This window comes from Podarcis bocagei (genome assembly GCF_964188305.1).
Source record: "Podarcis bocagei genome assembly, chromosome: 7".
NCBI lineage: Eukaryota > Metazoa > Chordata > Lepidosauria > Squamata > Lacertidae > Podarcis > Podarcis bocagei.
This window is the reverse complement of record NC_138132.1, coordinates 28,024,253-28,048,299: the sequence shown is the minus strand read 5'-3', so window position 1 is coordinate 28,048,299 and position 24,047 is coordinate 28,024,253. Positions and strand designations below refer to the sequence as shown.

At 41.5% G+C, this 24,047-nt stretch overlaps 1 protein-coding gene across 4 annotated transcripts; it reads left to right on the top strand.

Annotated features, from left to right (window-relative positions):
• Window positions 1-5,175: 5,175 nt before the first annotated feature.
• On the top strand, window positions 5,176-22,831 carry CEP85 (centrosomal protein 85). Of its 4 annotated transcripts, XM_081204061.1 has the most exons (13): window positions 5,176-5,355; window positions 7,498-7,579; window positions 10,526-11,205; window positions 12,173-12,306; window positions 12,888-13,005; window positions 13,300-13,485; window positions 14,513-14,665; window positions 14,892-15,046; window positions 16,429-16,546; window positions 18,455-18,505; window positions 18,593-18,700; window positions 20,230-20,455; window positions 21,669-22,831. In XM_081204061.1, exons 2-13 carry the CDS (start codon window positions 7,525-7,527, stop codon window positions 21,830-21,832), a joined length of 2,148 nt encoding a protein of 715 aa, XP_081060187.1. In that variant the 5' UTR covers window positions 5,176-5,355; window positions 7,498-7,524; the 3' UTR covers window positions 21,833-22,831. The 4 variants fall into 4 exon arrangements, with proteins under 4 accessions (XP_081060187.1, XP_081060188.1, XP_081060190.1 ...); XM_081204062.1 differs by lacking the exons at window positions 5,176-5,355; window positions 7,498-7,579 and adding an exon at window positions 10,041-10,199; XM_081204064.1 differs by lacking the exons at window positions 5,176-5,355; window positions 7,498-7,579 and adding an exon at window positions 10,275-10,298.
• The last annotated feature ends 1,216 nt before the right edge of the window (window positions 22,832-24,047 follow it).

Here is a 24,047-nt window from a genome sequence, read left to right as displayed (position 1 = left end):
ATCCCAGCAAAGGTCTTGGCTGCTCCTCCACTCCAACCTAGATAGACACATGTTCCAAGATGGAATTTGTCCATATCTGGAGTCTCTGTGTTTGCAATGTTAGATAGGACTCTGTATGCCATATAGGATGTTGCATAGAGGTATAAGACTCCAGAGAGCAGGAGCAGGAGCCCAGAGCCTCCTGTAAGGCAGTAGTTTGGATGTTCAGACCACCAGCGTGTCCCCACATGGGTAAGAACATAACTCAGGAAGCCACCAAGCAGAGAGATGATAGTCAGGGCCCTCACCATCTGAACAGGCCAGGAGATAGCCATCTCCTCTGGAACCGGTTGGCATACCTTGTCTTGTATGCTGGTCATCTCCATACAGCTCTCCCAAAGGCCGTCACTGAAGGAGACATCTTGAGGGAAACCAGGTCTTTTGGGGAACTCCCGCCATTCTGGTGTTACTGTAGCTGCCAGCATCAGAACCCATCCCATGGGTGCAACCACCAGTCCTAGCACCATGGTGCCGGTTGCCATAATCCACTTAAAATGTCCGTCCTTCCTATATGAGAGCTTTTCTCCCTAATTTTGGTCTAGCATCAGAATCCAAACTGTTGCTTAGATAATTTTAGTAGCCACATCAGCTTCATCTCTTTCAAAGCGCAATTACAAACAACTGGGAAAGGAGCTCACTTCCTAGAGGGCAAGCATCATAGCACAAATGAAACAAATCAACTCCATTGAGTTACATATTAATGATCCTTCTATTTCTGGACCCTATTCATGGCCAGTCATAATGAAGGCCTTTAATCATTAATAAGCAACACACCAGCAGCATGCACAACAATTAATCTTGAATGATTATGCTTACATTTATAACCTAACTCACAGTGGAATCAAGGAGATTGTAAAATTAAAACAAGAGAACAATTAACAGTGGAAGGTTAAAATTTTCAGTGTTTTTCTCATTTACAATCAGCAGAGAGACTTAAGTTGGGAAAAAAGACTTGAGGTATGGAACAAAACAAGATGGATTCTGAGAAGCAATTGTATAAAGATGATGAACATGTTATATAAAAAATGTTTAAACGTTTGTTGAAATTTGAAATGTAGGAAGAACTAGTTAAATAATGCAGGATTAAATGAGCAAAAAGTGTTGGTTATACAGATGGAACAGTGGGAACATATACGTATAGGCAAAAGGGTTAAAATACATACTGTGCTATGTTCTAAAATAGAATTTTTACAAAATGATGTACCATTGGTATTTAACTCCTGAGAAATTATTTAGAATGTATAAAAATGTTCCAAATATTTGTTGAAAATGTCAAGAACACGAAGGGACACTTTATCATGCTTGGTGTATGTTCAAAAAGCTAAAAAATACTTGACACAAATTGATAAAGAGGATTTTGAAAGTTAATATTCAGCTGAAACAAGAACTCTTCCTGTTGGGACTAATGGATGATATATAACCAGAAAAAGAATATGGAATATTATTTCAATATATGCTCACTGTGGTGAGATTTTTATATGCATAGAGATGGAATAATAATAATAATAATAATAATAATAATAATAATAATAATAATAATAATAATAATAATTTTGTACCCCACCCATCTGGCTGGGTTTCCCCAACCACTATGGGCGGTTTCCAACAAAAATTAAAAATACATTAAAATGTCACACATTAAAAACTTCCCTGAACAAGGCTGCCTTCAGATGTCTTCTAAATGTCAGGTAGTTGTTTATCTCTTTGACATCTGATGGGTGTTCCACAGGGCGGGCACCACTACCGACTATGGAAGAATGGTTATTGGAATTAATGGCTTTGGCTGAGATGGCCAAGTTGATGTGTTTAATTGGAGAAAAATCATTGCTGATTAATAATTAGAAACCCCTTGTGGTCTTTTTGCACAAAAAGGAAAATGAGCTTTAGTTTGAAGACTGAAAAAAGGTTGGCTTATGGAAAGGAGAAGAGTTGGAATTCTATTACGGAGCAAGGGTTTTGCATAAGTTTATAAAGCTGATAGTCATAAACCCACAAGTCTTTTCTTTTTCATTTTTCCCCTTCTTTAGTTTTTATGTTAAAAACTAAAACGCTTGGCGCTTGATGTTAACATTTGTATATTGCTTCTTCTTTGTTTTTCTTTTCGAACTTTAATAAAAAAACTTTTTAAAAATAATAATAACCTCAGCTAGGATTTAGCCAATGTGGTATCCTTCACTGCAACTCTGGACTGCAACTCTCCCAGTCCTGACCACTGGCTTTGCTGCTTGGGCTGTCTCTGACCTAACCTGTCCCCTAGATTTAAAGCAGATAACATCCATGAGCTGGATGATATTAATGTTATTAGCAACATAAAGAATGGGATTTCCTTTATTTTCAAAAATACGGCAGTAATACACAGAAAGCATTATAAAGAAGAGTTGGAAGAGACCCAAGGGTCATCTAGTCCAACCCTAACCAAAACATACCAGTAAGTAAATCAAGGTTTATATATATGCAAGTAATTATGTATATGCAATTATCTTGGTTTTTGAAACAGACATTCTCAGATAAATGTGCAAAGGAGATTTACGCAGTAAATCAAACATTTAAGAGAAATCCAAAATCCACAGTCGGGCAATACTTTTATTGTTGTTGTTGTTGTTTAGTCGTTTAGTCGTGTCCAATTCTTCGTGACCCCATGGACCAGAGCACGCCAGGTACTTCTGTCTTCCACTCCCTCACGCAAAAGCCATAACAAAACACACACTCAAATCTACAGTTGAGCAATATTTTTAGTTTGTGAAATACTTTTATTAAGACAAACGAAAATTTCACAAACTAAAACTATTGCTCAACTGTAGATGTGAGTGATTTTTTGTTATGGCCTTTGCTCTTCAAAAGAATTGGAAAAGTGGAGGTACTTCTCAAAAACGCAGTGCTTTAATTTATTAATGGAACATACATATAGCAATCCATAATCCGCTGGATTATGGAGAAAGCTAGAGAGTTCCAGAAAGAGTTCCAGAAAGACATCTACTTCTGCTTCATTGACTATGCAAAAGTCTTTGACTGTGTTGACCACAGCAAACTATGGCAAGTTCTTAAAGAAATGGGAGTGCCTGATCACCTCATCTGTCTCCTGAGAAATCTCTATGTGGGACAAGAAGCTACAGCTAGAACTGGATATGGAACAACTGATTGATTCAAAATTGGGAAAGGAGTATGGCAAGGCTGTATATTGTCTCCCTGCTTATTTAACTTATATGCAAAATTCATCATGCGAAAGGCTGGGCTGGATGAATCCCTAGCCGGAATTAAGATTGCCGGAAGAAATATCAACAACCTCAGATATGCAGATGACACAACCTTGATGGCAGAAAGTGAGGAGGAATTAAAGAACCTTTTAATGAGGGTGAAAGAGGAGAGCGCAAAATATGGTCTGAAGCTCAACATCAAAAAAACGAAGATCATGGCCACTAGGCCCATCACCTCCTGGCAAATAGAAGGGGAAGAAATGGAGGCAGTGAGAGATTTTACTTTCTTGGGCTCCATGATCACTGCAGATGGTGACAGCAGTCACGAAATTAAAAGATGCCTGCTCCTTGGGAGAAAGGCGATGGCAAACCTAGACAGCACCTTAAAAAGCAGAGACATCACCTTACCAACAAAGGTCCGTTTAGTTAAAGCCATGGTTTTCCCAGTAGTGATGTACGGAAGAGAGCTGGACCATAAAGAAGGCTGATTGCCGAAAAATTGATGCTTTTGAATTATGGTGCTGGAGGAGACTCTTGAGAGTCCCATGGACTGCAAGAAGATCAAACGCATCCATTCTTAAGGAAATTAGCCCTGAGTGCTCACTGGAAGGACAGATCGTGAAGCTGAGGCTCCAATACTTTGGCCACCTCATGAGAAGAGAAGACTCCCTGGAAAAGCCCTGACGTTGGGAAAGATTGAAGGCACAAGGAGAAGGAGAAGGAGACGACAGAGGATGAGATGGTTGGACAGTGTTCTTGAAGCTACAAACATGAGTCTGACCAAACTGCGGGAGGCAGTGGAAGATAGGAGTGCCTGGCGTGCTCTGGTCCATGGGGTCACGAAGAGTCGGACACGACTAAACGACTAAACAACAACAACATATAGCAAGAAGTGTGCATGCACACGAAAGCTCATACCAAGAACTAACTTAGTTGGTCTTTAAGGTGCTACTGGAAGGAATTTTTTTATTTTGACTATGGCAGACCAACACGGCTACCTATCTACTACTGGAACATATAGCAACTATAGATGAACACTATTTTATTATTAATGGTGGCTCCTATTTACCTGGGAGTAAGTTCTACCTCAGCGCCTAGGACTTGCCGATCGCATGGTCGGCGGTTCGAATCCCGGCGGCGGGGTGTGCTCCCGTCGTTCGGTCCCAGCGCCTGCCAACCTAGCAGTTCGAAAGCACCCTCGGGTGCAAGTAGATAAATAGGGACCGCTTACCAGCGGGAAGGTAAACAGCGTTCCGTGTGCTGCGCTGGCTCACCAGATGCAGCTTGTCACGCTGGCCACGTGACCTGGAAGTGTCTGTGGACAGCGCTGGCTCCCGGCCTATAGAGTGAAATGAGCGCACAACCCTAGTGTCTGGCAAGACTGGCCCGTACGGGCAGGGGTACCTTTACCTTTACCTTTTTAAGTTCTATTGAATTCAGTAGGGCTTACTTCTGAATAGACATGGTTAGACTTCTGCTGTCAGGTTACAGAGACCTGCCGTGAATAGCTGTAATGGACAAATTTAGGGATGAATTAAAAGTTGCTGGTTGTACAGTACAACTGACGGTGGAAAGGCTCTACAACCCCGTTTTGATGGAATGAGGTTTCAGGTATTTCCGCCCTCTCCTCCACTACCTCTGCCCTCACTACGGTTCTCGAGAAGGGACAATTTTTTTCTTACGAAAAATTGAATATTCGAGGAGAGGGGACTTGAGTCCGAAAAGAACATTCATTGGGTGCTCGCCGGCCAATTGCATTCGGAGGCTGTGAACCAATGGGAAGGGAAAGGGAAACTCCTCCCTTGGCAACTGGCGGAGAAAAGAGGCGCGGCGCCGCCCCGAGGCCGAGGGCGCGAGCCTTCAACGGTCAGTCTACGAGGTTGTGGGCGTGGCAACAATGGAGAAGGTGGAGCGTCGTGAGCGACGCTCTATTCACCCGCGTGCAACGGTCGTTGCGCGTGCGCAGTGAGCGGCGGGAGGTCTAAGGCTCTCTGCTTTCCCGGAGTTGCCTGGGGAGATTTCGTCGTCGTCTGCTCTTATCCGAGTTGTGAACGGATGTGTTTTACCTCAGCACTCGCTCAAAGGGACCTTTGTTCGCGGACCCGTCATTTGTACGCTAGAGGTAAAATAATAATAATAAATAACTTTCCTCTTTGTGGGTTTAGCCCTGACCCCATTTAATTCGCCGCTCAGAAACCCTGGAATACTGTATATTCTTCGGTATAAACCACCACGGCTTTATCCGAAACCGGGGTGGAGCGAGAGGTAGTGAGGAGATGGGTGTCCTTCTGTGCCCTCAGATAGGCACTATTTAGCCTTAAAATACACTCATAACTCCCCCCTAAAACACTATTGCTGGATTTCTCTCCCCCCCCCCTTTGGTGGCTCTTTGAAGGAAAGATGCGCTTCATGTACACATGATGCGGATTGAGAGGATTCTAAATAAGTCATGGGCTAGAAACTCAAAACCAGGCTTACTTGAAAGTGAACGCCATCAAAATGGATAGACCACTTAATGATTCTTCTGCCCATTGTAGTAATTGCAGTGTGCTCTGCTAGATGCTGAATGCTTTTTAGTTGTATTTTTATTCATTCTTTTATATTGTATTTCATTGTGTTGCAATTTGCATTCCATAGAACTCAAATTGTAATATAATGCAAGAAATAGAAGCAATAAAAATACAATTGAAAATCGAAATGAATATTTAATGTGGACATGCTATGGACTACATGAACGAAGCTTGTAGGCCACTGCTGGGCCACAGACCACAGTACAGGGAACCTATGCCTTAAGGTGTATTTCTTGGTGTTTGCACTGAAGACGTGAGTCCAGCTGAGTGCAATAGGACTTATTTCCAGGTACGTTCCAAACATGTAGAATTGCAGCTGCAAGCAGAAGCAATATATATTTAGAGGCTGCAGTTGGGTAATGCCTTTATTGCGTCCAGCCAAAATGCCACAAAAATGGAAAGTTTTTGAGATCTATAGAAATCTTGATTGGGCAGAATGTTACACAAAATTGGGGGTGGTTAGCTGAGGAAAAATAATAAGCAAAAAACCAGAAAAACTACCCTGGATGTTCACTATAAGATCTGCTTGTAGTTAATGTCTAAAATGGAGATTACAAGCTGAGTCCCTCACAGATGCTGAGATACTGGCTTACAAACTTGGGGGTTTGGGATAGAGAAGCAAAAAATGGCTGCTGCCCCCATTTCTTTGAAAAAAGCAAAACCCAGTCTGTAAACCTGTTCTTTCCCACACACTTCAAATGAAACCACAAGTTCCTGCTCAGGTAAAGAGCAGAGATAAAAAGAAATGTGGCATTCTTTATTTTGGCAAACCCAGAAGTTAATTTTGGTAGATGCATTAGGTGACAGGCAATTTAAGTGTGCTACTACATGACTCCTACCTTCTTAATATGCACAATGGCTGTAGTCCTATTCACACATTTGGGATTAGGTCCTATGAAATTTAACAGGACTTTCAAATAAACATGCACAGCATTGGTAATGCAAAGGGGTGTTGTTGTTTTTAAACTTCCCAGGTAAGGGAACCGGATAAAAGTATTATACATGTGCTTTTAAAATGTGAAAATAAAACATGTTTTGGCAAAAATATGGATGATCTTCTATATATCACACATAACACAAGTCGTATGAGAGAGGCTCAAAGGCATTGTTCCAGATTTTGCATGAATATGCCCCACAGAGAACTGTTGAACTCTTGCTGCTGTTGAATGCTGTTGGGAATGAATGTGAAAGACATTAGGTGTGTATTCTAGCCTTTAAATCAGAACTAAAAGGATTGTGTTATGTATTCATTCATTTATTAGACTTAGTCACTTGTCACCTGAAGGTCTGCAAGTGACTTACAGCAAATATATATATATATATATACACACACACACACACAGAGTACATAATACCTTAGAAGGGTGAAGTGGGGGAGGGAGTGTGACTAACTCAACATACAAGAATTAAGCCTGATCTTACACCCTTTCTCTCTTCATAGCATATTACCGTTGAATTTTTTTCTAGAGCCTGCCTATTTGTCTGTATACCTTGTACACATACTGTAGTGATATCTTTATACCATACACAAGAGAATGAGAATATGCTCTGGAGATCTGTCTATAGGTTGTGGAATAGGATGTGTTCCTTACACTTGGTTTAGGAATTCTTATAGATATAAAGCTTTATGTAAGATTAGAAGAGTGATTGGCTAGATACAGTCTTGTAAATTTGGTATTTATCTAAAATTCCAGATAGATACTTTGGTCATAGTTCCAAGCATGGCTGCCTTTGGGGACACTCTAACTGATACCTCCTCCTCGAACAGAACTGATGGTAAGTTTCCATTTTTAAGTTCCAATACAAATCCTTTACATTCCGGGTTACTGTTCCTTCTCATATTATTGCACACTTTTTCAGATGAGACAGTGGCAGAATTGAATCTGTATTTAGGATTGGTAATGAACTGAATGAGGACCAATAAACTGAAGTTCAGTCCTGACTATTGGACTATTGCAGTGTGTTGTATGTGGGACTCATTTGAAGACTGTTCAGAAACTGCCTTGGATTGGCTGCAAGGATCAGATGTTGCCATTTTTAAAACTACACTTGCTAGTAGCCTGTTTTCTGAACATAATTCAAAGTGCTGGCTGTTGCCTGTAAAACCCTAAATATGTGTGATCTGACTCGTTGAAGGATTGCTTTCTCCTACACATGGCTGTCTGATATTTAATGTTAATTTCCAGAGTATTTAATGTTAATTTCTCTGAGTACTACTACCTTGGGAGGCTAGGCAGCTGGTGATAACCTGCTTTTGAAGAACTTTTCCTAGAAAATTATCCTGGCACCAAATTTGTTTTTCCCCCCTGGTGACATGTGTTCTCTGTTGTCCAAGACTTGCAGGCTATAAACTGGCTGATATTAATTGCTGGTTTTGCCTCCACTCTCTGTTTTATCAATATATTAATTTATTCTATTTTAATAAGTTGTTTTCTGCTGCTCTGCGTATATTAGCTGAAGAATGGATACAGATTTTGAAAATAAATAAATAGGCGTCCACAGTCTGGTTGACTTTTTATCTCCCTTTTCTGAGACTTTATGTCAACCAGGAAACAGATCAGCTTCTTGCTGCACATGGTCTTTTAAGTTCCTTTGAACTGAAATTTGTTTCCATTTTAGGAAATTTCAAAGGTTACAGAGCTAAGGCCTTTGGGGACTTCTGACTGTAGAAATATTATCCATGATGTGACTGTGTACCGTATAAGGAAACTTGATATGCCCTTTAGCTTATCTTTGCAGTGGGCAACTTTGCATATAAAACTTTCCCTACACAGATATACATTAGTATGGGATGTGGGGGAAGGCATTTGCTTAGTGCATGCTATGTGTGATGTTAATGAAACATCTATTTTGCTGTTTATATACTCATCAGTTGAAAAGTAATTTGTTGGTACCCTGTCACATATGCAGTGTCCATTTCTTTTTTGCACTGTATGAAGTTGTCTCCTTGGTTTAGAAGGTAGACTACACCCTAAATACATTTCAGAGTGTCCAGCTGTAACTGTATCCTACAAACTTCAGGCACTCAGACTCCCTTGGTAAGGAAGCAAGCACTTGCCTCATCACTTCAAGATCCAAATTGCTGGCACTGAACTAAAGACTTGTTAACCAGTGTCCCGGTAAGGAGAGCAAGCACTTGTTCATGAGGTGCCAGGGGGAAGCAGTTCAGGTGGGAGAAAGGATATGACTTGCTCCATCTTTTCCTGGCTGCTGTGGGTGCCTTCTCTTTCCCTGTCATCCACATCTGTAGCTGTGCCCCTAGTCTACTTCCCTCTTTTCATCTTTCATAAGGAGTTCTTATGGAGATGTTGCATAGCCTGCATATGTGCATTGCCTCTCAACACCATTCTACACTCTTGATGGGTAAATGCCATGTGCGAAGTAGGCCACCAAGGTGAGTGGCTTAGCTGAGATGTGAATTTTCCTATTCAAATATTCTCTGGGCACGTCCAAGTGCCCCTAATTTAAGAGACAGCATGTGTGCTTTTAGTTTTCCAGGGTGTCTTAAATAACTTTCCCCAGCACTTCTGCATTCTGCAAATAAGAAATTCTAGAAAACTAATGTGGGATCTCATACATGCAGAGTCATGCTTTGTTCTGCTCTTAATAGAACTTGTTTCCTAGTGCCAGTATTCTGATTAGTATATAGCCATCACATCTTCATATGATTGGCTTAATAAATACTAAACAACACTGTGTTGCCCTCCTGTTTTTGAAATGTGTCTAGCTCTTGCATTATCAAATTTCAGTTCTTGGAGGAGTTATCAGCAGACCAATTCTCCTGACATATTTCATATTGGCATCTTGTCAGTAGATGCTTAACTGTGCCATGCATAGCATCAATCCTGTGATAATCAAACTAGGGCCCTGCATTCCTCTTCATATCAGCATTTGGGTATTGCAAACATGTGGCAATATGAGATCATCATTCTGAAACAGGAAAGAAGCTGTATCCCAGAGAGACAAACTTTTCAATTGTATTTTTGCTGACTTAAATTCATGCAAAGGTACCCAAGAATATGGAGAGGAATAAATATTGTTAGTCAATATGGTGCTTTGCTGTTTGGTTGAACTGCTGTTGTTTTTCCTGTATTGAAACCTGAGAGTTGCTAAGAATAACTTCACACTTCCATCTAGTCAGATCTGGTACTTCTGCGTCAGTATTTTCAGCATTTGTACAGCCTTATTCTGTACAGCTGTTGGGGAGAATCAAAGCTTATTTTGGGGGGAAGCTAATGCCAAACAGGGCAGCAATTGCTTCACTTTTCTAGGAGCTGTTCCAATCTACTGCTGCTTTAGGGTAGTCGCCAACTTCACTTGACGTATCCGGCAGCAAATGAGAATTGCAGTGCTGTGGGCTGGGAACGTAATCAAAAGCTCAGCTCCTCGGTCCTGAGTAAGTGTTAGCATTTTATAAAGCCACACTTCAATATGTTTTTTATGAGCAGCTAAAAAGTTCCACTTTTCTTTTAAGATCTCATTTGATCAAATGAAAGTTAGTCTGGTTTCATGTTCACATTTGAATTGTGTCCAGAGGCTGAGGTAAATAAGCTAGGAAATATAGCTATTGTTTATGAGAAAATGGCTTTTCCTTTTTATCATATACTGTAGTAGCTCTGCTGCAATGTGTGAGGTGCCTAGCCGCGTAGTGTAGAGATAAGCTACACTTCTCTAAAGTGTAATGTTTTGAGCCTAATCTACCAGTTGTTTTTCTTTTCCCAGCATTCTGCAGTTCCAGTGACGGTTCTTCATTTCAGCCCATCAAAACCCAAGTGGCCATCCCTACAGCTCATGTCATGCCTTCCATGCTAGATAGGTCTTCTTGTTCAGTGGGTGAATCAAATGTGCTTCGGACCACCCTGACGTCCTCTCTGCCAGTCTCTTCAAGTAGCACAGGAGGGCTGATGTCCAACCATGATCCTGATACTCTGAGGCACTCCCAGGTGTTTCACAGGAACCCTGTTCATCTTTATCAAACTTCAGTGGAAAATGGCTGTAACCAATCCTCTTTCCTTGCTCCTGACCAAACAAGTGTGGAATGTGCTCAGAAACCCATTAGATTGGCTGCTGAACTCACGTTTAACCAATCTCCTCTTCTGGATAAGCAGTCTGCTGGTCTTTGGTCCCAGCTTCAAATGTGTAATTCAGATACTGCTGTTACTGGCCTAGAAAAAGACCCATGCAAAGTGCTGCTAGATGTTAAACCAGCAACAGAAACCAACAGAGTCTGTGAAAAGCAGGTACCCTTTGGGCTTAATCCTGCTACTATGTACCCCAGCCCAACTGCTCAGTCTCAGCTGTGGAAGCAGGAAACTTGCACACTACATCAGCATGAGAATTGTGCGCTTAGTGCCTGGAATCAGCACTTGGACCGTGTTCGCCTGCAGTTGGAGCAGATTCAGGTAAAAGGTCTTTTTGAAACAATCTGCTTTAGTTTAAGAGAGTGTGTGGACGCAACAAGAGTTTAAAGTTGAATAGCACTTTTAGCCCTTATTCACAGTTGCATATAAGCGGAGTTATTCCATTGCATGTTTATTTTTCTGAAATATATATGTTTCCACTTTCTATTTAAGTGTGAGTCTTTCCTCTCTAAATTGTTTTCTGCTTTAATCTCTATGATAGTGGTTTAATAGAAATAAAATATACAGTTGTCAATGACTACTGCTATTGTATGGATTTGTCTGGTGAAAGAGTACAAGGTAATCTGCTACCTTGACTAATGATTAATGAGGGTGGAATTGATAATCATTAGAATTGTCTATGTGGTGCTTTAGTTTACAGGGAGAGGTGGCACTGTGCCATTTTTCAAGGAGAAGTTCCTGAAAAAATGGGCAGCCCATGAGTATGCATAGTGAGAAGTCCTGTATTTGTTGTATTTAGTTTTTAAGGGGTTTAGGGATTCTCCAAAGTGCATATTCCAGCCTTGTTTTTCCAAATGTTGTTGCTATATATCATGAGTTCTTTTTGACTGTGTATGGAAAAAATTGCAGACAAGTAACAGTTAGCAAAATGACTGTGATTCATTTTGCCTTTTTGTATTAAAACTTTGTCATAAAATCCACACTCTTCTAGTGAGATGAAACCATCTTTGTTTAGTGGCTTAGAGCAAATCCCCTCCATTCCCTGCAGAAAGGGAACTTTCATGGTTGGTCCAGTGTATCATTTCTCTGTAACACAGAGAGTGATCTAAAATTATTGAGTGCAGTTCTTTATGGAGCAATTTTTTTCATAGTGTTTTGATGTGGGTCTGGAATAGCTGGGTGTAAGATGAGTCTTCTATGTATTGGTGCATGGAAGCGAATAGCCTCTTAAAAGTTGTGTCTGAGCTGAACCTAATGCCTTATTTCTCTCTGACCCTCATGATTCCAGCTGCAAAACAAAGCTCCTTGCTACCATCCCTTGGGGAGCAGTACTTCACTGCACACTGTTGATCCAGCCCAGTGGGTTGGTATTGTAAATTCAAATGAGAACCTGCTCAGGGAGAAAGAAATCCTCATTGACAGGTAGGAAATGGAAATAATCTTTTAGATTTCCAACTATCAAGTCTGAGACTGTCGCTCAGTTAGCATGTAATTAACATGTAACACTAAGCCATACTATACTGTGTATCTGAAGAAGTGTGCATGCACACGAAAGCTTATACCAAGAACTAACTTAGTTGGTCTTTAAGGTGCTACAGGAAGGATTTTTTTTATTTTAAGCCATACTATAGTTTAGCATGAATGAGCAAACATGGGGGTTCTGGCATTTAAGTTGTCACACTAAGCTGTGACTTGGTTTAGTGTTATATTCAAACCTGGGCTTATGTTTTGTCTCACTTTCAGACAACACATATTTATTGTTTAAATTAAGGGATGACAATGGAAGGTAGCCTCATCCCCAGTTACCTTTTCCCTTTCCATTACTCTCCCTCCCCCACCTTTGCTTCCTGTCTTTAGATTATAAGCAGGCATTGGTAAATGCCATTTAAAACTTGTATAAAGTCCATCCTACTAATGAAAACTTTCTGAATATTCTGAAAATTTTCTGAATATTTGACTTTGCAAATGTAAATATGTGTGTTGGGGTTATTCCTTTTTTGAAGGCAAAGGCAACACATTTCACAGCTGGAACAGAAAGTACGAGAAAGTGAGCTGCAAGTCCACAATGCCCTCCTGAGCCATCCTGCTGCTTATGGGGACTTGTATATGCTCAGAATGCAGGTAAGTACCATCAATTCATGGCTGGTGTGACTTGAAGATTCTATTTCCTTCATTTTTCTGAAGTAAGAGATATAGAAATAATGCTTGGGTGAAGAAGGTTGGATTAGGGAAATGCCATACTAGTCATCTACCATTTCAGGATCTTCTGAAGCTCTGGATCCGACAGTATCCGCCATACCATTGGTCTTTTTTCTTTTCTTTTTTTGCAATTGCTGCTTTTCTGGGGGTGCAATATTTGGTGTGGATTTTGAGAATGCTTGGAAGCTAGTATGATCCTCATTAACTCTTTTGCAGGAAATGCAGCGGGAGAACATATTCTTACGAGCTCAATTTACTGAAAAAACAGAATCTCTTACGAAGGAAAAGATTGAATTGGAGAGGAAACTGGCTGCTTTAGAAGCAAGTGTAAAACAGATCCAGGAGGTCCATAAGGAGTCTATACAGAAGCATACAGTAGAGCTGAAGAAGCAAGATGAAAGGGTGGGCTGTCTCTATTAATACAATAGGTATCTCCCGGTTTCCACATGATTACAAAAGGAAAACAGTACATGGGCACATGGTATATGCAGAGTGTTTTGCTTCTGATTATGGACATTGCCGGTAGTAAGAATAAATTATCACAAAATATGCAAGGAATACATATTTTCTGTTGGTATACAGAATCCTCCCCCTCATGCATTTTAGGGTTAAGGCAAGAGTACAACAGCTTCTTGCACATGAGTTTATATTGAAGGATTGACTCTGGAGCAAAGAAAACCTAGTACTTTGCTCTTCTGGCATCTAAACCTGGAGTCTTGATACAGTTCTTGCTTGCTGATCTTGCATCATGTAGCATTCCTTTTGGAAATTGGTTTCTGTGTTGAAGATCAGTAATGTGAGTTAGAAATAGTACTGTTTCATTAGTAACAATGAATGAATGCTAATTGCAATACATTTATTAGGCAAGCTTAGCAAATTCAAAGTTTATTTACTAAATATAAATAAAATAAACATGTTAAACAATTTTGCTCTCTGGGGTATCAGAATTCCTCTCCACCAAAACCCCACATCAGCGTTGAAGATTCTAAATAATGAAATGCAATGGGCAGAAAGCTGAGCACATCAAGATTTTTCCAAAACTGTGGCACCAGTACTGGACTGGGTTTCTATGAGCATCCAAATCCTACGGTTTTTCAATATGAAGCTTTAACTGTGCTCTGCATGTAAAATGTGTTGCATTCTTCATCAGCATGTCTTAAGGAGAATATTTTTTTTACTGAGCTGACACAACTTATCCCCTGACATCATGTTGCTGCTTTTGTGTAGCCTGGAGTGAGATTAGCCTGCTCTGTGTGATAGCCCATTCTGTCTTGAAATACTCTGCTTGAATGAAGTCTCTAATGTATATTTTATTTGTTGCTTGTAGGTTAAAATAGTGTTTGCCCCTCAAAGCTGATACATGCACTCACTCAATGAGTGAAAAACAGTCCTCTAAGAAAGCCCCTACTTTTGTTCTTTGTTTGTGCAGGTAAAGGCAAGAGATAAACATATTGAGCACCTGAAAAAGAAGTGCCAAAAAGAATTTGAGCAGAACCGTGAGAAACAGCAGAGAATTGAGACTCTGGAGCGTTACGTTGCTGACCTTCCAATGTTGGAAGATCATAAGAAACTCCACCATCAGGTATATTAGTATCTCCTGGATACAGCTGCACTTGTGCCAGGTCTTTGCATCCTACTGAGTGTGCATGGCTGGTTGGAATGGCAATCTGTTTTCAGGAAGTGAAATATTCTGATCTATTCAAATTGCTTGGAACTGTAAGAAGATGTAGGAGACATATGCTTTGCGTGAAAGAAAAACTGCTAGGAAAGAATTCTGTTGGTTCTGAAGTGTTCTCTCTACTTTCTAGTTAAAAGAATCTCAGCAGGCAACTACAGCTTTGCAGGAATCAGTGACCACTCTTGAGAAAGAGCTTGCAGATGTTCGTGCCAATTGTAGAGAAAAGGAGCTGCACCTAGAAATGCAGAAACGCAAAGAAATGGAACTGCTTTCTACCATGCGCAGGTAATGCTCTTGGGAACTGTGAGTGAAGAAACAGAACGAAATAAGAGAATGTTATTTGGTGTGGTCTCAAAGTCTTATATTGTATAGTGCTTGTGGTGGAACTTCCCTATAATGCATTTCTATCAGGGATGCAGTGAGAGACAATATGATAGTACAAGCCTCGGGAATGAGGGTGGGAGCAAGAGGTGGGAATAGCTGTAGAAGAGTAAACTTGAGTAGCGGTCGAGTGGGAAAGAGATCGTGTTCAGCTTGCTGTGTAGAGGCACAACATTCAGTTTTTAAAACTATAAAACTGAGTAACAGAGCTTGGGGGCAAAGAGTGGACTCTGGAGTTAGCGTGATGCTTGAGAGAGAAAAATGGACAATGGAAGAGCAGACACCACAGGAGCTGAGTATATGGGTATTGGCCAAATCTGCCTTGGGTGCCTTGGCATAAAGGCAGTATATAAATGCAATAGATAGATAGATAAAATAGTGGCTATAGGCATGTAGTGAGCTTGCTATTAAAAGTGTGTCATGTCAGTTTTGTCTTCCAAATTATGGTAAACATTCTGGCTTCAGAATCAAGAGGAGATAATTTGGCACTGGGCTTTGGGCTGCTTTTAAAACACTAGTAGCATGTGATGGAGGCAGATCCGTTTTATTTAAACTACCCAGTTATGTGGAAGAGGGGTGTGTTTTGAATGATTAACAGTAAAGGGAGTTTATAGTGGGGGTGGGGGGACACAGTCTTTCCTCCTGCCCATGAATCTGTTCCCCATCCCCAGCATTTGTCTCATCAACTGGGTGTCCTTGCTTGGGATATCTTTTTTAAAAAATTGTAGCTGTTTATATTCTCTCTCTAGGTATACAAACCTTCCAATGTGAATCACAATTACCATCAAAATCCATTGACAGAATCACAATAAACAATATAAAAACATAAATAATCAGAATTCTTCCCACAATGCCTTGTATTTGGGGAGTTGACAGGACAGTCCAGTTGGAGCAGGCTCCGAGGTCTGCTGCCTCTCCTGGGATCCAGTGAAGGCAGGGTGAACAAGTTTAGGGAACTTGCCATGCTGATTATGTAAGGCTGTCAGTTTCTTCCCATGTTGGATGAGGAGTAGGGAAGAGCTACAAGACAATGTTTGGCTTTTTCGTTCTTTCACAGAAAAATGTGGCCTTGTCTCCTTAACACAAATGTGACTATGACTTAAGAATGTCTTTAAAATGTGTTTTTTGTTACTTAAAGTGTATGCTTTTGGAGCAGAGTAGGATTTCTACTTTGTCAATATGGGATCAAGGGGTGGTTGTAGTTCAGATTGAGTATTATGAAATCCATCTTCAAGGGGTGAACTTGTTGAGGTCATTCCATTTAGCATTGGCATCTTGTTTCTTAGTTTACAAGATAAAATGCAGCGTGGGAAGAATTCAGCAACAGACGACACTGCCCAGGAGTTGGAGAAAGAGAAACAAGAAAAATTTTCTCTGCAAAATGAATGTGATCTCCTTAGGAAGGTAACCTACTCCCAGTGGGGAATTGGTGGTTATTGTGGATCTCATATTCTCTGGCAATTGGATCATATTCTTTGTGCAGTCCCACATATGGGTTCTGTATCTGCTAAGATAGACATCTCTTTTAGATAGGTTGTGCCAAGCTCAGTGATTAACATCACACTCCTACCTCTAGGTATTCTCCTATTTGTGAAACTGCACAGAGATAACAAAGAATAACAAAACAGCTTGGATTGTCATTCACTGAGGCGTCATTGTGTGCTTGCACCCTTCTTCATCACTGCAAATGCCATTAGGACCTGCAGTCACTTGAGTACTTCTTGTATAGTCCCTGCAACAGTATGTTAGGAACTGAGCAGGAAGGCAGGAGCCATGTCTCCAGGATATGCACTGAGAGGGTTGGGAGCAGGCTTCCCATCAAAATTGTTATTGTCTAGTTCTAGAAAGCTCCAAAAATTGTTTCATGCAGGCACAGAATAGGGCTGGGCGATATCTGGTTTTCAATATCACAATATCACCAGCAAAACATCGCAATATTTTGATATATCACGATGTTTGAAATAAGGCTGGAACTACATAGAGGTGAAAGTGGTAATGCCCTGGCAACTGGTACTATGTACGGGTCTAACTCCAAAACTGATAAATTTTTACTTACCTTTAACATGTTGTTAAAACTGTTATGTTATAGTACTACTGTACAGATAATGTTTAATTAGCACATTTTCTCTAAAATTAAAGCTGTAGAAGTAATTCAGTAGCATAGATATCAAAGGTATGGTGAGATAATGTTTCCTGAAAAATTGATTACATTACTAAACAAGAAAAAAAAAATTCACAATCACAGTCACACTTTTAGATATTCAAATATATTTCACTATTGAGTCTTAGTTGAATGTGTGCATCTCACAACACAGTTGTTTGATTGTTTGTTAATTTTCTTTTCTTTTTTACTATTACCCCAGTTTATATTTTTATGTGAGAACAGGAGGAGGAAAGGGGCTCCAGATTGCGGAAGCCACGCCTTCTACCTAAGCCACCTACCAGCCTGGTGCCTACCTTTCAGCAAGAGACTGGCGTCTCTAAGGAAGTTCCTGCTTGCACGCTGTTGAGCTCCACCTGCTCAGGAGACAGAGCAGTCAGGCGACGTTAGGCTGCACACTCACTCGCACACACGATACCTTCAAGGATGATTTTTGCCTGCCGCTGAGGATGCAGGCAGGGGAGATAGAGAACTAAGGCAGAGAGTTACCCTGCAGTTCACACACAATTTCTCAAAAAGCGAAAAAGCTGCTGCTATAGGAGGCACAGAAGAGCATCTGAGGCAGAGTTAGCTATAGTAACGGCTGCACAGGACAGGAAGAAGCATCGGCTTCCTGAGTTTTGCAGTGTTGTGCTTTTTGACTATTGCACACAAGCGCACACACAATTTACGATATATTGCCAGATTTTTTTTAAAAAAATGGTTATCACAATTTGCTCTTTATATCGATATAAGACAATATATTGATATATTGCCCGACCCTAGCACAGAACTCATATGTGACTGCACAGATGACCACGTGAGGAACCATGGTTACAGATAAGCATCTGAAGAGGGAAGAGTTTAAATAATGAAATCTTAAGATCAACAATCTAGTACTTCCTGCAAGTATGGTCCTGAATTAGTGGTGTATTGCTGTGAATAGTTATATTTGAGGACGAATGATCTCTTCTGAAGAGTCCACAAACGATTTGGGGTTGAGAGTAAGATCAGAATGTAATCTCTCTAATTGCAAATATGGGGGTCATACACAGTAGTGCAGTGCTCATAAATGCATTTGTTAAAGCAATAAACGTTCAGTTTTTATTATTTTGCTAAGAGTACATCTAAGGGTGCTAATAAATACATGGGAAGGTTTTCATCTTTTTCAGATTGTGGATAATCAGAAGAAGAAGATGAATCGGTTATCTTCAGAAGTAAAGGTGAGTTCAGATTGAAGGATTGGATATATGTTCATGTATCCAAATCATCAACAGGATAATCAGCACTTGTTTGTTCTTGTATTCCAGGATCTAGAGAATCGGATTGCTCAGGAGGAAGACACAGGTCAAGCTCTCAAAGTAGAAGCACTGAGGCAGGAGAATGTAATGCAACAACTGCGCATAGCAGTGAAAGAGGTAGTCTCCCTTTTAAATATTGGCATCTGTTAAAAAGATTAACCAGTCAAACAACTATGTACAGTGGTGCCTCGCAAGACGAAATGAATTCGTTCCGCAAGTCTCTTCGTCTTGCGGTTTTTTCGTCTTGTGATGCACGGTTTCCCATAGGAATGCATTGAAAATCAATTAATGCGTTCCTAGGGAAACCGCCTTCAGACCAGGTCCGGGGACAGTCTGTCCCCCGACCTCTTCTGAAGGCTGGGGGGGGGGGACAAGGGCTTTTCTTCTCACCCCCAGCATTTTAAAAAACCCTGGGACAGCGGAGGACTTCTCCGCTGTCCGGGCGATCTTAAAATGCTGGCGGGCGGCATTTTAAAATCGCCCCGGGACAGCGGAGGACTTCTCCGCTGTCCGGGGCGATTTAAAAGCCCCTGGGAAGGCAGGCAGGGGGGACAAAGACTTTCGCCCCCTGCCCGCCTTCAGAAGGTGTTCCCGCCCCCCCGCCCGGCTTCGCAGCAGCGCTACGAAGCCCGGCGGCTGGGGCAGGTGTCCCGGGGAGATTTTAAAATGCTGGGGGTCGGCAGCGAACGCTTTGCTCCCGACCCCCAGCATTTTAAGATCGCCCGGGGCAGGCGGGGGGAAGGCAGGCGGGGGGGGGAGCAAAGACTTAAGCCCCCCGCCCGCCTTCAGAAGGTGTTCCCGCCCCCCCGCCCGGCTTCGCAGCAGCGCTACGAAGCCCGGCGGCTGGGGCAGGTGTCCCGGGGAGATTTTAAAATGCTGGGGGTCGGCAGCGAACGCTTCGCTCCCGACCCCCAGCATTTTAAGATCGCCCGGGGCAGGCGGGGGGAAGGCAGGCGGGGGGGGGGGAGCAAAGACTTTTGCCCTCCGCCGGCCTTCAGAAGAGGTCCTCTTCTGAAGGCCGGCTGTGGGCGAAAGTATTTGCTCCCGACCGCCAGCATTTCCCTATGGGCTTTCGTCTTGCGATGCAAGCCCATAGGGAAATTCGTCTTGCGAAGCGCCTCCAAAACAGAAAACCCTTTCGTCTTGCGGGTTTTCCGTCTTGCGAGGCATTCGTCTTGCGGGGTACCACTGTAGTAGGATCTCCATTCCTAGTCCCTCCCTCCCTTTTTTCCTTTAGAGTACCTTGATTGCCTAATAAGTCTGTGTTTTACTTCTCAGATTTGTAGCCTTATTTGAATCCACCTTCCCTTGGTTTGTTATACCCATATAGAAATAGTGTTTAGTGTTTTTGGTGCTCCTAGGGCTGTACAGCAATTTGTAGCTTGCGGCGGCTTTTGGTTACAAAAGCATAATATCAAGTAGCTCAGGATCTAGTATCTCTTTTATTCCCACCTCCCCAGTAATTATGGTTAGAATTGATATCACACAATGACCTCTTATATTTTATAACGACATTAGAAAGTGGGTGCTGCCGCCAATCTGAAGGTTTCCAAAATAGAAGACAAACTGTAGAATTGCAGTCTCACACTAGGGGGTGATAGAGATCTTCTCTAATGCTCCAGCTTCTCTTCCCCATTCCTTTTTAGCTTTCTGTACAGAACCAGGAACTGATGGAAAAAAATCTGACTCTTCAGGAGCACCTCCGGCAGATTGAGCCGGGTCAGCTACTGTCTGATGAAACAGCCCACCTTATTCAAGAGCTGCATAGAGAGCTAGCCAGCTGCCTGCAGGACCTGCAGTCTGTCTATAGCGTTGTAACTCAAAGGGCTCAAGGAAAGGATCCCAACTTGTCATTATTGTTGGGGATTTGCAGTAAGTAAAGCGATAAGTTTTTTCAGCAGCTAGTAGTAGATGAATGTTCTTTCTTTGGGGCTCTGAAGATGTAATGCTTCTCCTGTTTTATTGGTTGCCTGTTGATAGCACAAGGGTTGCCAACACTTTCTAGGTCTGTGGGCATATTTGATGTTTTGAGATAGTTTTGTGGGCTTAGTCGTGTCTCCTCACTCCCCTGGGTCATTCTGCTCCCACAATGGACAGAGGAGCACAAACAAATTCATTGCTTTTTTGTAAGGTCTATGTAAAACTGAGATCCAGTAGAACTGAAACAGCCTCATAAATTTGCCTGATTTTACTTACACAGAGCTCTCAAAAAGCATATTCAAAGTAAAGCTTACATTGGTAGCCTGTGTAGTAAAAATTACATACCAGCTGCTTGCCAGCACTGCTTAAATAAGGGTACAAATCACAAATTTTAATCATACACACAATGGTGACTTTAAGGGGATCTCTTGAAAAAAATGATGATCCATAAGCCTTAGATCCATGTGTTTGCACCATGGCAGTGCTGGAAAACACTGGATCCATGAATCTTATGGCTCATTAAATGGACATATGATCTGTGATGAACTGAAAAAACGTTATGCAATTTCAAGAGGATCCATTTTACATGTGTGTGCACCCACATGCTCTCCCTGGCACTCCTCTCTCCCTCCTGACTCCAGCACCCTAATTTCTCTCCCGAGCCCCCCCCCCCTCTTTAGCTGCTTGGGTGCTGCTTGAAGCCTTGAAAAGCCTATGGAACTGAAAAAAGAAATGCAGGAGAGGGTAGCTCACTTCCTCCACCCTTGCCTGCTAATGACAAAGGTTATGGAGAGTATTGGGGGGCACTAGGAAAAGTCTGTAGGAAAGTCTGTAGGAAAAGAGTGTCATGGTGCCCCCATTTTGGCAGCTTGGGGTTTTATGCTGAGGATATCTTGTGAATTGTTTTGCTGACATCAAAATCATTCAGTTATGTTTGCTTCACTTGCAATACCGTTTTAGAATCACTAGACCATTGACATTCAACACTTCTCAGTATACTTTCTTAACCATTTGGAGACATACCCAAATGTGTATTCATAATAGTGAGAGCTAGAATGTGCTTTAAAGGGGGGGGGGGATAAACCTGTTTCTAGCCTTAAATGGGATATCTGCAATCCCTGAATATTACCCCACTCATCTATAATTTTGTTCTCCAATATCACAGCTGTGCACTGTTCAGTTAAAGAAAAGGATGACTTACAGAAACCGGGCATGATAGCGAAGAAGCTGGAGGATGTAAAACAATTGCGCAAAGAGATTGAAGATTTACGGACTGCTATTTCTGACAGATATGCACAGGATATGGGGGATAACTGTATCACGCAATGAAGGCAAAATGATGGGACCCAAGGACTAAGATTCCACTTCCATGAAAGCTGCTATAGGGTGGGATTTTCCAAAGCTCCTTCAATATATTATACTTCTGATTTGATGTCAAGTGGAGCGTGTTTCCTGCACCAAGAAATCAAAGTGTTTCTCTTGCCAGGAAGGTTCTTTGAAGAAAATGTCTGTGTTTGGCACACACTTCCCTTTTATTTGCAGTTGGTTAAGATTTTGGGCAGGCTACCAAATAGCTGGTCCTTCCAGCTGTGAGTTCTCAGCAGTGACATAATTGCAGTTCCAGGGCTAGTTCATGCTTGCAATCACATGCCAGTAAATGCACCCTCTCTTCAGCTTGTAGCCTGCAATTTCATGAGGAAGTATGTGAATGGAGTAGTACATGGTTACAGCTGACAATCATTTCTGTGATTTTTGCAGCAGCACTTTTTCTAGATACCATAGTCATAGGAATCACTCTGGCTACTGTTTACTGCAGCTTACGCAAAAAAAATATTAGTGCAATTGTGGAAACGCACAAGACTGAGGAGCCACTACGTCAGCGTATGTGTAGAAACATTTAAATTGGTCTGGATAAAGATGTTCTGAAATTCTTCAGTACTCTGAACTGTTCGGGTTTAGAAAGGACCCCCAAAGAAGCAGGAGTACAATGTTGGGAGTTCTAAAAAGCCTTTACTCTCAAAAGCCTTATAAGTACAGCTGCTACCAAGGAGTCTGGTCTTAAAAGCCTTTATTAGTTCTCCACATGTCTAACTGGGGCAGGGGGGCTATAACCTACATCAGTAAAATGGCCTTTCACAGTGCCTGTTTTAATGGGTTAAAATGTTCCCATTCAAATGCACCTTTTAAACTGTTTTTGTATGTCTCTGTTCTTTATGCACATACTATATATTCCAAAGTGTGGATTTTCATACTTGTGTGCCTTAATTCCTAGAAATAAACTGTCTGAGATCAGCTGCATTCTAACAGGTGTGTGGCTGTATTGCAGAATTTGGATTCTTTCCATCTATCATGTGGATCTGACTTGGGCAAAAATACTGAGATCCATCAGTGGTTAGTTATTATGACTAAGCTGATCTGTACAAGTTAAGGAATGTAGGTAGAGGAGGAGTTTTTGAATGCCCCTCATGTTTCAAAATAAAACATCAAACCTCCGATTAGAACATTTAAGATCTTGGCAAGAAACCTATGCCTCTTTCTTTACACAGATGGGAACTTTATAATATGGAAGAATGTTCAGTCATGTAGCCCAGATGTTTTTTGCTCTTGGTGCAATGCATGTACTTGTTCTAAGGTTTATGAATACACATGGAATTGCCAACTTAACAAGCAGTTAACTACAAACTTAACAAAGAGCATTTGTTGCCTCTAGCTGCTGTTCTCCCTACCTCCCTGGATATAACGGCAAGCGTACTTTTTAAAAATCTGCCTCAACATGCAGTTGGCTGACTAACATCCCACCAGTGGTCCCTTTCTATGTATGCATTCTTAAAAGTTCCTATCTCATCTAAAGTGGTGGGTTACATATCTCTGAATCCATCTGAGGTGCATTAAATCATTCATAAAGAACTGAGTAAACTAGTAATAAAGATGTACCGGTATATGAGAGAGGAGGAGAGAGCATTGTGAAGTAGAAAGTGAGGAACTTGGTAGCCATCTATCTAGGCTTCAGTGTGAAAAGGGTAGGTGTCTGTGTATTGAACCTGCAGAACTTTGGGCACACACAACCCATCTCAAAGGCCTAGATCTGTTTGTTATTGAGAACAGATAATGTAGAAATTGAATATTTTGTTCATAGTTTATTGTGGCTGTAACTTCTTCCCAGGAGGAATCATTTTAAGCCTGCTGAAAAAATGGATTTAAAATACAGCTTTAGGTTAGTGAATGGATTGATCAAGTACAGTCGTACCTTGTTTTGCCACCAGGATCCATTCCAGAGCCCCAGCCGCTAGCTGAAAAGGATGCAAGGCAAAGCACCGCGTCTGCATTTCTGCACATGTGCGAGTGGCAAACCTGGAAGTAACCTGTTCTGGTACTTCCAGGTTTTCTGCAGACATTCGCCAAAGTGGACGCTAGACGAGGCAGACGTTTGCAGAGGTATTACTGTACCAGGTTTGGAATCTGTTGTCAGCATGAAAAGCTGGAACATCCAAAGTTGTGTATTGGGACAAGAATATAGTTTTGTTGATGCTAGGCTGCTACACAA